We start from the raw sequence: 12,347 nt of genomic DNA, 5'->3' as shown, positions 1-12,347 counted from the left end.
ACCCGCTCTTGCCTTATGGTTAAAGGCGGGCCACAAACCAGATTTAATAATATAATTAACAATAAATAATAAATCCTAAAATCTTATAATCATAGTAAATTAACTTGTTTGATTTGATTAGAACACAATTTGCCCATTATTGATCAATTTCCGAATTAAGATTAGACATTGGCTTAATGACATGAAATTAAAATAAAATAAGAAAAAGCATTCAGGAACCTTAAGACAGTTGCGTCACTCAACTGTTCTATGAAGAACAGTCGCGTGACGGAACTCTTAGTTATTATCCTGGAACTTTAAGGCAGTTGCGTCACGCAGCTGTTCTATGAAGAACAGTCGCGTGACGGAACTCTTAGTTTCGCGACGGAACTGTTCGTGACTTTATCAAAATCTCCAGGTGTATTGATTATTTATTCAGAACATAATATTAAACAAAAATGTAAAAACGAAATAAAGACTGTACGCACGAATAGTTGCGTCACGCGAGTGGTCCAGTCTAGGTGAAGGTCTCTTGGACATGAATAGTTGCGTCACGCAGGTAGTAGCTGAGTGACGCAGCTGCTCTGCTCCGTAACTACCTTTCAAACTACTCTTTTTACGTGTTCTTTTTGTTAACAAAGGTTTAATATAGTTCAGAAACGCTCAAAAATGGGCAAAAAGTTATTTAATCAACACCAAACTAACCAAACACTAAGAAAATAAGATTTTTCACAAATAACAACAAAAAAAATGGAAAAGAAAGGTTTAGATGATTACCTCCTTTGGACCAGTTCGGTTCAATTTTGGTTAAAACACTTCTGGTTGATCATGATTCTTTATCCCTTATCCTCATATCATCACCGGGTTAGGCGGGGGCATAAAATTACGCGTCAACATATGCCTTACCTTTACTTATTGGAGCAAGACTCGACCTCCTTGGTCGTTTTCAATGTGGAGCTTTGTAATCATACTCTTGCGCCCTTCGACCTTCAAACCCCTCTACCTAGGGTATAATTACTTGAACTCAACTTTGTCAATGAAGCTTGATCCATCCGACATCTTATAAACTGTCAAGCTGGTCTGTCCAGCATTCAAAAATGCTTTAAGCTCAGTCCATTCAGCATCCCATAAGCCCACTCTATGAGTGGCACTGACATTCCCAAAAACCCTACCATCCTAATCAATGGTAGAACTTCATGCGCCCTGATCCTTATGCGAACGAGGTATGAAGGCATACCTAAGGATTTCAACCTAGGTAGCGGGCCCCTGATCAGACTGATAGGTTGAGATCTAGGGAAATGTGTCACGCGGCCTAGAATCCTCGATAAACGAGGCTAGAGTTTCCCCTTTGAATTACACATTTATATTTCAATTATGCTTTTAATTCTTTGTCTATTATGCTCATGCATCTATAATTGTCATTCATGCAATCTGATATTTTGATTACTTGCTTAATTCCCAAACCTTTGATTCATGCGAAAGAAGCTGAAAACCTAGTCCCTGAACCCAATAATTCGAGGCTAGTGCATTTTATCCTTGTGGCAAACTGAAATGGAGTCAATCACGGAGTTTTTATCTTATATTTTCATCGAAAACAAAAACTAATTAAGGTGGCGACTCTAAACACATCACACACTATCAAATCGCCCTGAAAAGCCAATCCGACCACACATAAGCGCTAAACCAAGCCATAATCAAACAAAAGGAATCGTAAGGAGTTCTTGTCTTTTCGTGAGAAATCGACCAATGGGCCCGTCTGGTTAGACTCTGTCCTTCGGATCTTTCCCATAGCGCTCGAGAGGGGACTCAAAATATAAATTCCAAGCAAAACACATAAAAGCTAAATAACATTCTCACAATTCTCATTAAATATAGATTAACATATACTCGATTCATTAATCCGCCACTAATACATACTACCTGTAAGCCTTGTACCTCTTGGTATATGAAAAGAGTTGACATAATTTTGGTTCTACCATTGGCTTAGACCTAAAGCTAAATGGGAGGAAACAATCAATTCTCAATTATGAAACCCAAGACTTAATTAACTCGGCCTAAACTCATGTAATGACCCTAGCCCTTTTCCTTAGGTCTACCATAATAAACTTATGATGTGTTATTATATGATACATTCATCAATAAATGTGAGAGACGTAGGTCCAAAACCCCACGATGGTTTATAGGCCTAACCCAATTATCTTAGGTATTTTTAGTCAGACTTTTGACCATGAATTGTGTGTGGGAGATATAAGGGTGGAGGTCATGCATTTCTCAACTCTCATCCCCTCTTGTCGTGTGTATGTATATGTCTTATGTTTTCTCATGCATCATGTAACATGTTTCTTTGTAAGCTATATAGAGGTATTTTATCATGACTCAGTCCTGTCATTCGAAACTTCAAAGGGGGGGGGGGGGAAGACATAAGAAAGATGCTTGACTCAAAATGAGCCAAAATACCTCACTCCATTCCTGACACTTTGATTGAGGCTGAAATTTAAGATCCTAAAAGAGAAGTTCCTCTGGTCTCATCACCAATATATATGAATCCTGAAGAAGCGGCTCATCAACTTTTGTTTCAAATCAAGCAAGCTCAACTAGAAGCCATGACTCTCTTCCAATGCATGGAGGCTCGTTTAACTCTCATGCACAACATCGACAACCGCCTGATGTAAATCAGGCATTTCACTCTAGAGGATACTGGACCATATAAAAGCTCTTAGGGCTTGAGTTTCAAAATAATGTAAATATTTAGAAAGGGCCTTATTATGCTTACAACTCTGTAAAGTCAGCTTTTAGGGGTAATATAAAGCTCTTTAATTTATGCCAAATGTTTCTAATGTTCTTTGACAAAATAAGCAAAAAAGAATTTCAACTGTATATAAATAAAAGACCTGCTCAAACACATTCATTGTTTGAGGTAAAAAGAAAGGGGAATTAAAAAAAATTATCAAAAGAGCCAGAGATATTTTAAATATTTGGCTACAAAGAGACATGTTTTGATTCTTTCATTTATCTGGGTCTTTCCCACTTTTCCTTTTGAATGGTCCCGACCGAATTATGACAGAATACTTCATTAGTTGCATTTCACGATGACATGTTATGTGACATTCTTTTCGTGCATACATGCATCATGGTTCTTTCTAACCTTTTATTCTTACAGTCAAGATAGCTCCTAAAAGTAAAGCCAAGGGGTCCAAAACACAAAATACCAATTGCTAATGAACCGAGAATGGATTGGTTAAAGTTGAAGAAACCGCAGTCCCACTTGAGCATTTCAAATCGAATTTCTCAAGTCTCTCGGGTTCCCATCCTATTTTTGAGGACTCTCCATCGTCGGCTGATCGTCCTTCTATTTTTATTATTGCATCTGCTTTCACTTCTGTTTCTATTACTGCTTCAGCTTCAATTGAGAAAATGGCTACTGATGGAACTGTCCCATCTTTTGAACTAGAGAAGATGATTAAAAGGATAGTGGCTGCTAACTTTGAGAAGCTCTTCAAAATGAAGGATCAACACCCTGACAAGGGGAAATAACACATAAATCTTGACAATGTAAAGAAAAGGTTGATACTGAGAAGAAAGATCAGGCTAAAGATATTTGGCAGGATGATGAGTTTTTCACTAAGAAGGTCTCGAGCAAGAAGGTTGTGTCTGAAGCCATACCTTTTGAGAAGCTTAACAAACTAGAGAAAATAGATAAGAAAGTTGAGAAGATCAACATATTCATGAAGTTTAAGGGGCTCGACCAGTACATGGATATGGATGATGAGGAGGCTAAAGAGCTAGAGCTGAAGGGACTGTTTCCTTAACTTATAAAATGCCAAAAGTGTCAAAGTATGATGGTATCGCGGATCAGAAAGTGCATGTTATGCAATATAAGGCAATGATGGAGCATTCCAGTCTGCCTTCCAAGGAGATCCTTAGGATATTCCCCATGTCGCTTGTGGGATCTGCCCAAACATCGTATTATACCTTGGAGAAGAAGATAAAAAGGACTGGAATGAGCTTACTGAGGCTATATGCCTACAATCTCCAAATGAGTGTCAATTTGAGGGACTTAAAAGCTACTGTTCAGAAAGTCGATGAATCATTCTCTGAGTACATGGTTAGATGGAGAGCCAAGGTCACTCAAATGAGGAACAGACCTGATACTGAAGAGCATATCAAGATCTTTATCAACGGAACATTGTCAGCCTACCGTGAGAAGATGTATCACATGCCACTAACAAAGTTTTTCCAAGTCTACAAGTCTGTAATTGATATTGAGGATAAGCTTCTGGAAAAAAGAGATATGAGAATCGATCTGGGAAAAACCGATTTGTTTTTCGAGGGTCAACTTCATCGGGAAAGTCTGCTACTTCTAGCAAAACTACTGCCACCCTGGATTTAAGGGCTACAAATGTGTAACAAAGGAGGTTCTCAAATTAAGTGCTTCTCTTTCTAAGGTCTTCAAGAAAGTAAAATATGTGGGTTTATTACAGCCGCTAGCATCGAGTTCACCACCAAACCCTCTGCCAAAGAATTATCATCAGACTGCCTTCTATAAGTTTCACCAAGCTAATGGTCATCATAAATCAGTGCTTGAGGTTTTAGACATGAAATTCAAAATATCATTGATGAAAGCAAGATCACAGATCTCGAGAAAACTAGATCGAGTATTAGAATGAAACCCTTGCCTAATTTCCATGATGTGCCACTACCCAAAAATTTGTATATGGTTGAGCATGGAAAGACTCCTGAGGAAATTATGGCTGAATTTGAGGGAGAGCAAGAAGAAGAAGAATAGAGCTTGGAAAAAAAAGTTTATCATGGTCCTTAACGTGTGGGAGGACAATGATGAAGAATCTGTAAGCCCCATCGATGGATGGATAGATTAGGGAAACGATCTGGGTGTAGATCACACTCTTGACATATGGGGTAGCGAAGAAGAGGAAGAAGAAAAAATAGTGAACAATATGGCCCGAAGTGGTCGAATCTATTAGTCTGAGGTTAGTAAGAATAAGGCAACACAAAATGAGAAGGGAGACTTTTCTGAAAAACAATAAGCAGAAGAGGATGATGGTTTGATTAAACAACTGAAGAGGACTCATGCAAATGTCAACATGTGGGATTTGCTTATTTCTTCTAAAAAGCATAGAGAGGCACTACTTAGAGCCATGGTAGAGATTCTCATTTCAATCTCTATTTCAACCAGTGATTTTGTGACCTTGGAAAGACACAAATCTTTAACCATCACCTTTTTAGATGATGATCTACCCCTCGAGGGGAGGAATCACACTAACGCACTGTTTATTAAGACAGAAATAAGGGGTTATGTTATTACTAATGTCATGATTGATGGTGGCTTCGCACTTAATGTTTGTCCTCTAAAGCTTTTAGCGAAGTTCAAGATGGGCATTATTGATCTTTATCCTTCATATGTGATAATTCGGCCTATGATGATTCTTATAGCTTCACAAAATATGTTTATATACATCGGATGTTGATAGCTTCACAAAATATATTTATATACATTTGATGTTTTTCAATATGCTTTGTGGATAGGCTAAATACATAAATTCACCTCTGAACTTGTTACTTTAATGGTCATTGGTTTATAACTCTTTTCTCCTCTCCTTTCTTTGGATGATTTTAGTGTCATGCTTTGATTGGTTACTAATGTTTATGTTTGCCATATTTTGAAAAATGCATTAAAAATCATTTTATCATCTCACTGCTTCCCGTGACCGTACCCAACTTTCTTACCTAGACTTTGGTTAAAATCGGATTGGTCATTTTCAAAGAAATGATCAATTCGAGAATTTTTCCTAAAGAGAGTGGTGACTCTAAAAATAAGGTCCTTACCAATGTAAAGGGCGCTGATACGGAACCTCCAACAATAAGCCTAAGAAACCCTTTGATTATTACGGACCCCACAATACCCCAATAGCCATATCTTCATCTATATTAGCTTTAGTCGTGATCATTTCCATCTCTTTGTAGTAGTCATCAACACTTCTACTACCTTTTTTAAGAACCTGAAGTCTTTGCACAAGTTCTCTATGAAAATGTCTAGGCACAAATCTCTTTCTCATGATAGACTTAAGATCATGCTAAGTCCCAATTGGATACTCCAAATTCCTTGTTCTATTAGTCACCAATTAGTCCTACCAAGCTATAGCATAATCTGAAAATTGAGTAATGGCAAGCTTGACTTTCTTTTCTTCACTAAATTGATGGCAACCAAAGATAAGCTCAACCTGCTTTTCCCATTGCAAATAAGCCTCCGGATCTAATTTACCTCAAAAATTAGGAATTTTCAATTAATGTTTCCTAAGTTCCTATCTACAAAGTCATCATCACCACAGTTTCTACCATAGAATGCATTATCATACATCCTTCCTCTACCTCTACCAGCACCACGACCTCCTCTAGGTATAACTCCTCCAACAAGAGTTGCATTATCATCCTCAAACTCGTATTCATCATCCAAATTATCAGCTTGAGGTATTTGATTTCTACCACCTCTTTGCCTCTCATTACTATGCTCCGGTGTGGCTCTTTTAATAGCTTGCAACCTTAAATCCATATGCTCTAATGTTTCTATCACATTCTCCACAGTGCGTTATAAATGTGTAAATTCAGCTTGTTGAGCCTCACGCAATCTAACCGCATCAACATGGACAACTCCACTACCTTGACCTTGCTCGGACATTGCTGCAATAAAAGGTTAGAAAATAACAAAACAAAAAAAATTATATAAGGACCTCACAACACTCCCTCACGTGTTTACACTCAAAAGATGGGGTTGGTCTTTCGCGTTTCACCAATTAATTTATTTTGCTCACTGCTTTTCTCACACCACTCTAGCTAATTTCTTTTACATTCTTAGGTAAATCACACTTTTAGAACAATTCAAATAGCTTGTTTTGTGCAAAATCCAAAAGAAATTCTCAACCTCTAAGAAAGGCTAGAATTCAGATTGCTTAGAAGGATGATCAAAGATCTAGAATAAAAGAAACTTGTTTCTAATTCCAGATTCGAAACACTCCACAAGAAGATGATCAGTCCACTTGAATGTTCCTTAGCATGTATTCTACTCAAGAACACAAAGATAAAAGCAAACATCCTTTTGGTCATTATTCAATAATCCATCCTAGAGAAATTCGTGTTAGGCCTTTATATAGCCTTTACAAGATCTAAAAACCCATAATCTAAAATAAAAAAACCCAACTTATGGGCTTTAACATAAACAAGTTTGGACAACCCATTATCAAAGTAATAAAACTAAATGGCTTTTAAAAAGCCATTATGACAAAAATACAAACATATTTAATTTCACTCAATTAACAAAAGATCTAAAAACAAACTTAAGTAAGCCCATTTTAAAGTTGGACTTGAATTAAGTTGTAATTAACTTTATTTGATCTTGTTTCCAAGCCTTGGATTCCCTGCAACCCATTACAAGCCAAATTCACCAAATCTTGCAGATGACAAATTAACGCTTGTTGAATCTTCTTGGCTCGTGATCTAGTTAAAGGCCCTTAAGGCAGAATAATTGGATTGAAAATCTCATGCTCATCCTCTTAGTGCGCAGGCTGTTCCATAACAGTTGCTTTTCCAAAAATCTCATTTTCAAAATAAGATCGTCTACTTGAAGATGCTAAATAGGTTTAATAAAAAGAAAACTGAATTTTGTAAATAAAATAAATCTATGTCCACTTTTCCCTGTCTCCAAAAGATGCATCTTCACATGACCACTTGGAAACCAGTCCAAGGTAGGAAGACCTATTTGTCTAGATTAAGAGTGACAATGCTCTTTTTAGTGGCGGCAAGAATGGTAATGGTTTCTCTATTGAAGGAAAACTTGATTTTCTTGTACAGAGTTGATGGCACACCTCCCAATACATGCTGCCATATTTCCGTTCATGTGGGTGCCACAAAACTCCTGCATGGATATGTTCCATAATCCCTTCAGCTTCTTTCTTTGACACACATCTTAACAATACCCCGTCTGATATTCTTTTGTACAACTGACCATCTAAGAATGCAAATTGTAATGCAAAATGTTGTATAGCTCTTCTGTCATCTCTAGTAGCTGAATCTGGGTATATACCCTTTGAGTCATCCACTGCAGGACATCATAAAACCTCGGTTTCTCTTCCTCCTCCATATCCATAATCTTTTCGCCTTCATAATACGGGAAGTTACCCGAAGACATCATAAATGGTTTTTTAGGTATTACCGAAATCTCTTCCTAAGCTGACGCTAAATTCCCCAAGGTGGTACTCAGTTGTTTACTCTACTTGTATGTATGAAGGTTACCTTTTGAAGTTTTGGACAACAATGCGCAGATGGTCAATGTAAGGCTTCAGCCTATCCTCTTTGACTTTCCAATTGCCGTTAGCATGCTCGATGACCAGTTTAGAACTACTAATAACCTCAACTTCTTCAGTTTTAATTGCAATCAGAGCTTCTAACCCAAATAGGCAGGCTTCATATTTTGCCATGTTGTTCATGACTGCAAACTGTAATCTTTTCAATATCGGGATAACCTCTCCTTGCGAGGATTCTTGTAAAACGCCTACTCCGGCTGTCGTGCTATGAGCTAAACCATCAAAGTAGAGCTTCCTTCCTTTCTTTTCTATCAAACTCATGTTCATCGGGGAAAATCAATCTCCCACTGTTCATTGTCTTCAACTGGATCTGCTGCTAGAAAATCTTACATATTTAACCATGAACTTTCAAAAAAACCTTTCAGCCCATAAACATTGACAATTACTTTGTGCTCTTAGACTTCATTTTTTGAACCTATGGCATTATGAATTTTATATTTTATAATAATCTAACACCTTAGAGATTGAAAACTGAATCAACTTTGAGAGGCTACAAATACACTACAAGGTTACAATGTGAAATTTAAGGGATTACATTATTTTAAAGCTCAAGCGGTCACAAGATTTGTTCAGAAAAGTTTATAGGCCCTTATAATTCACAGTAAAAAATTATATATGAATAACTATATATAGGATTTGATTATATCTAATTTAGAACTATTTAATTTTGATAAGATCTCTAATGTAACATATTATTAATCATAAATTCATATTTTTTTTTAATCTCGTGTAGGTTTTTAATTACTAAACAAAAATTATATCACAAGTATAAACAAATTAGCTCATAAACTTAATAAACAAACATTTTCACCAGCTTATTTGTGAACCTATTCGCAAGCCTTATAAACGAGTTTGTTTATTAAATTAAATCAACCCTTTAAAAATCAAGCAGCGCAAACCTTTTATCAAACCTAGCCTAAATAGTTCGCAAATAGCTAACTTGTTTCATCTGTTGCGCTATTAATGATTTGAAACTTCTACAAGTTTCTTTGCAATCGGATATTACATTATTATGTCAAACATTGATTTTGAGGATTGATTACAGTAAAATTTTATGCTTCCATGACAACTCCTTAACAAGTCAAATAAGTAGCACATCTATCTAGGCTGTGTAAATCAGGGAAATGATCCAACTCGTATGGGTTGAAAACGTTAACACTATAACCAAATCCAAAGTCTCATCAGCATAAAGATTAACTCAAGATTGTAAGGGTGTGATATATAACTTACAAAGCATATGGAAAAAAAAAAAAAAAAAAAAAAAATTCCATCACAATTTTGAACACATATGCAGTATAGTGTTAATAATTGTACAGAAAAAGCTTTAACCCTGTGGGCCAGTAGTATGCCCACGTCCAGGTCCAGCTCGTCCACCGCGTAAAATACGTCCACCTCGAACACGGACTGCTCGACCGCGACCCCTACTGCCTGAAGGAGAGAGCACTGTAGCTCCAGACTGTCTAAGCATAGCCCTTTCCTTAGCTCTTTCTGCTAAATTCACAACGGTTGAGGTATTACTTGCAGGTGATGCTTGTTTGACGTCTTCACCCTCAGCTACTTGCTTCATGGTATCAACTTCAGTGCTCACATTTGCTGCTGCTGCTGCATTCTCAACTGTGACTGAAGCAGTTTCAGGAATTGGATCGGTCTCAACTGCAATCTGAGCATCAGTTGATTTATCAGAACTTTCAACAGCCTCCTCAGCTAAATCCCCTTCATCATTCTTCTCTTCATTGACTACTACCTCGGGAGAATTAATCTCGCCCAACTCCAACCCTGCACCAACTATGCCAGCATCTTCATCAATCCTAGCTGGTGAAGCCACAGGAGTAGTGCCAACCTCCGCTGCTAGTACCTCCCCTATTTCTGGACTTGCCATCATGTTAGACACATCACCACCTTCCTCACCTTCTGCAACATCAGGCACCAGCTCTCCCTCTTCCTTCTCACCCTCAAATTCCATTACAGATTGTGGGTTGTCTTCTACAGCCTGATCCTTTGAACTACCATCCAACTCCATCCCACTTCCACTTGCCTTATCCAAATTCTCTTCTCCCACATCATTCTTCTCATTCTGTGATTCAATTAGCTCATCTAATTGCTCCAACTCCTTTGGTGACTCACCTTTCTCCGCACTAGTCTCAACATCTTCCTTCTCAGCAATACCTTCCCCGTTTGAACCTTGAGTTACATCACCACTAGAATTCAAAGCTTCCTCCACTGCTGCTGGAATCACAGGACTTTCTGAAGGGCTAGCAGCTAAATTTTCAGTACCCTCATGTGAAGAATTGGAACCTTTGGGTCTTTTCTGCACAGGTGCCCGAACATTGGAACCGGGCTCCCCTTGATTAAGGGGCTGCTCGTTCAATTCAGAAGCAGATGAAGCTTGACGTTTGCGGGCAGAGGGTTGAGGCAATAAGGTGAGATTGCGCTGAGATTCTGATTCATGAGATGGTGCAGGCTTCCCAATGGTGTTAGATCCATCAACCTCTGACATCTCAACATCACCCTGAGGCTCATCAGGTTTAACAAGCCGGGGCCTCACCAACTTCCTACCTGTTTTACGAGTTTCAATATTTGTTTTGGGGGCAGGAATCCGTCCCTCTTTCTCTTCTGATGCTTTACCAGCTAGGTGACTTGTAATAGGGCCCGCAAATGAAGTTATGGTGGATTGGGAAGAAACCAACTGACCTGTACCGCAAAGTAAATGCTGATAAGGAACTAAAGATGAATATAGACAGCAGACAAAGGTTGATGAGAAGAAAGCTATCTCCTCTTCCTGTGTGACAATAAGTTCGCCAAGCAAATCAAGATGATCACCTTCTATTCATTTATTTGCATGAAATGAAGAACAATTACCTGCAGAAACAGCAGCAGAAGCATCTGGAATAGAAGTTTCTGCTGAAGAAGCACCAACTCCAAGCTCCATAGAGACAGACGTTGCGGTCCTCTCAAAATTTTCCACAGCTGATACATAAGCAGCACCAAGATCATCCAAGACAGTCCCGGAAAGAAGCTGAACCACTGAGGTACCCTAAGATGAGAAAATGTAGAGAAGTTAATATGGCAAACCAAAATGAACTATTCAGACAAAAGTTATTAGCTTTTATTAGGAAAATGGCTTGAGATTCACATTTTTATCTGTTGTCTTTTACGAACTAGGACACCTGAGGGTCTGCTTAAGATATGACAATGACCAGACCATCTCAGATGTCTTTATTTCATTTTATCTCCGACTTGTGCTACTCGTAATATAGTTTTTAAGGGCCTAAAACTGATTTTGGAAAAAACTTCACCAGTTTTAGGCCCATAAACTGTTGAAATCTTTATAATTAAAGTCAATATTGTCTTTCCTAGTTTAGGTTTATTGTCTTTCCTAATTTAGGTTTATTCCTATTTAGATTTCTTCCTATATTGGAACAATCTTGTGTATATATATAGTGGTGTAGAGATTGAAAATATAACACACAATAAAAAGAAATTCGAAATATTCTTTCAACATGGTATCAGAGCCATTGCCGTGAATTTTTCAGCAACGGTTTCGGTTTAAAACAGGGCTGAGATACACACAGTGCCGCCGGAGTTAGGAGTTGGCCGTCACCGCCCAGCTCAGAAGGAAGAGGGACCGCCGATCGGCCCTCCGTCCAAGCCGCGTCGCCGTCCGACCACGCGCGTGTGCACAGGCGCAGCCAGAAGTTTTCGACCGTTCTTCACGCGCCTGGGCGTGCGGCTATTTCCGGCGAGCTCCGTCGACGTTTCTTGTTTCGGCGGCCTCGATTTGTTGTGGCGTTCTTCCCTTGCTGGTTCTTCAGCACCAGTTTTGCTTTTTTGCAATTTTTTCTTTTTTTGGTTTATTTCTGCCATTCTTTGCCACTGCCGCTTAAAATTTTTTTTCTGACAATATGGCTGATGGAAAAAAGGTAGATATGGGTTTTCACTCAGAGAGCCCCTCTCTTCAGATTAGTCCGGTGAAGTTAGATGGAACAAACTACC

The 12,347-nt window shown here is 38.3% G+C and overlaps 1 protein-coding gene across 4 annotated transcripts in view; it reads right to left on the bottom strand.

Moving 5' to 3' along the window:
- Positions 1-9,515: 9,515 nt before the first annotated feature.
- Positions 9,516-12,347, bottom strand: part of NUA (nuclear pore anchor) — a 55,996-nt gene continuing 53,164 nt past the window's right edge. For all 4 annotated transcript variants that reach the window (XM_089726570.1, XM_089726572.1, XM_089726571.1 and 1 more), the window contains exons 47-48: positions 11,214-11,388; positions 9,516-11,045 (exon numbers count right to left, since the gene is read on the bottom strand). In XM_089726570.1, coding sequence (XP_089582696.1) covers positions 9,679-11,045; positions 11,214-11,388 — 1,542 coding nt within the window. In that variant the 3' untranslated portion in view covers positions 9,516-9,678. The remainder of the gene's footprint in view (positions 11,046-11,213; positions 11,389-12,347) is intronic.

The sequence above is a fragment of the Jatropha curcas genome, chromosome 10, assembly GCF_041381405.1.
Source record: "Jatropha curcas cultivar XTBG-Jc1 chromosome 10, XTBG_Jcur_1.0, whole genome shotgun sequence".
In the NCBI taxonomy this organism is placed as follows: Eukaryota; Viridiplantae; Streptophyta; class Magnoliopsida; order Malpighiales; family Euphorbiaceae; genus Jatropha; species Jatropha curcas.
Note: the sequence above shows the minus strand (reverse complement) of the source record. Positions and strands in the feature narration are given on the sequence as shown.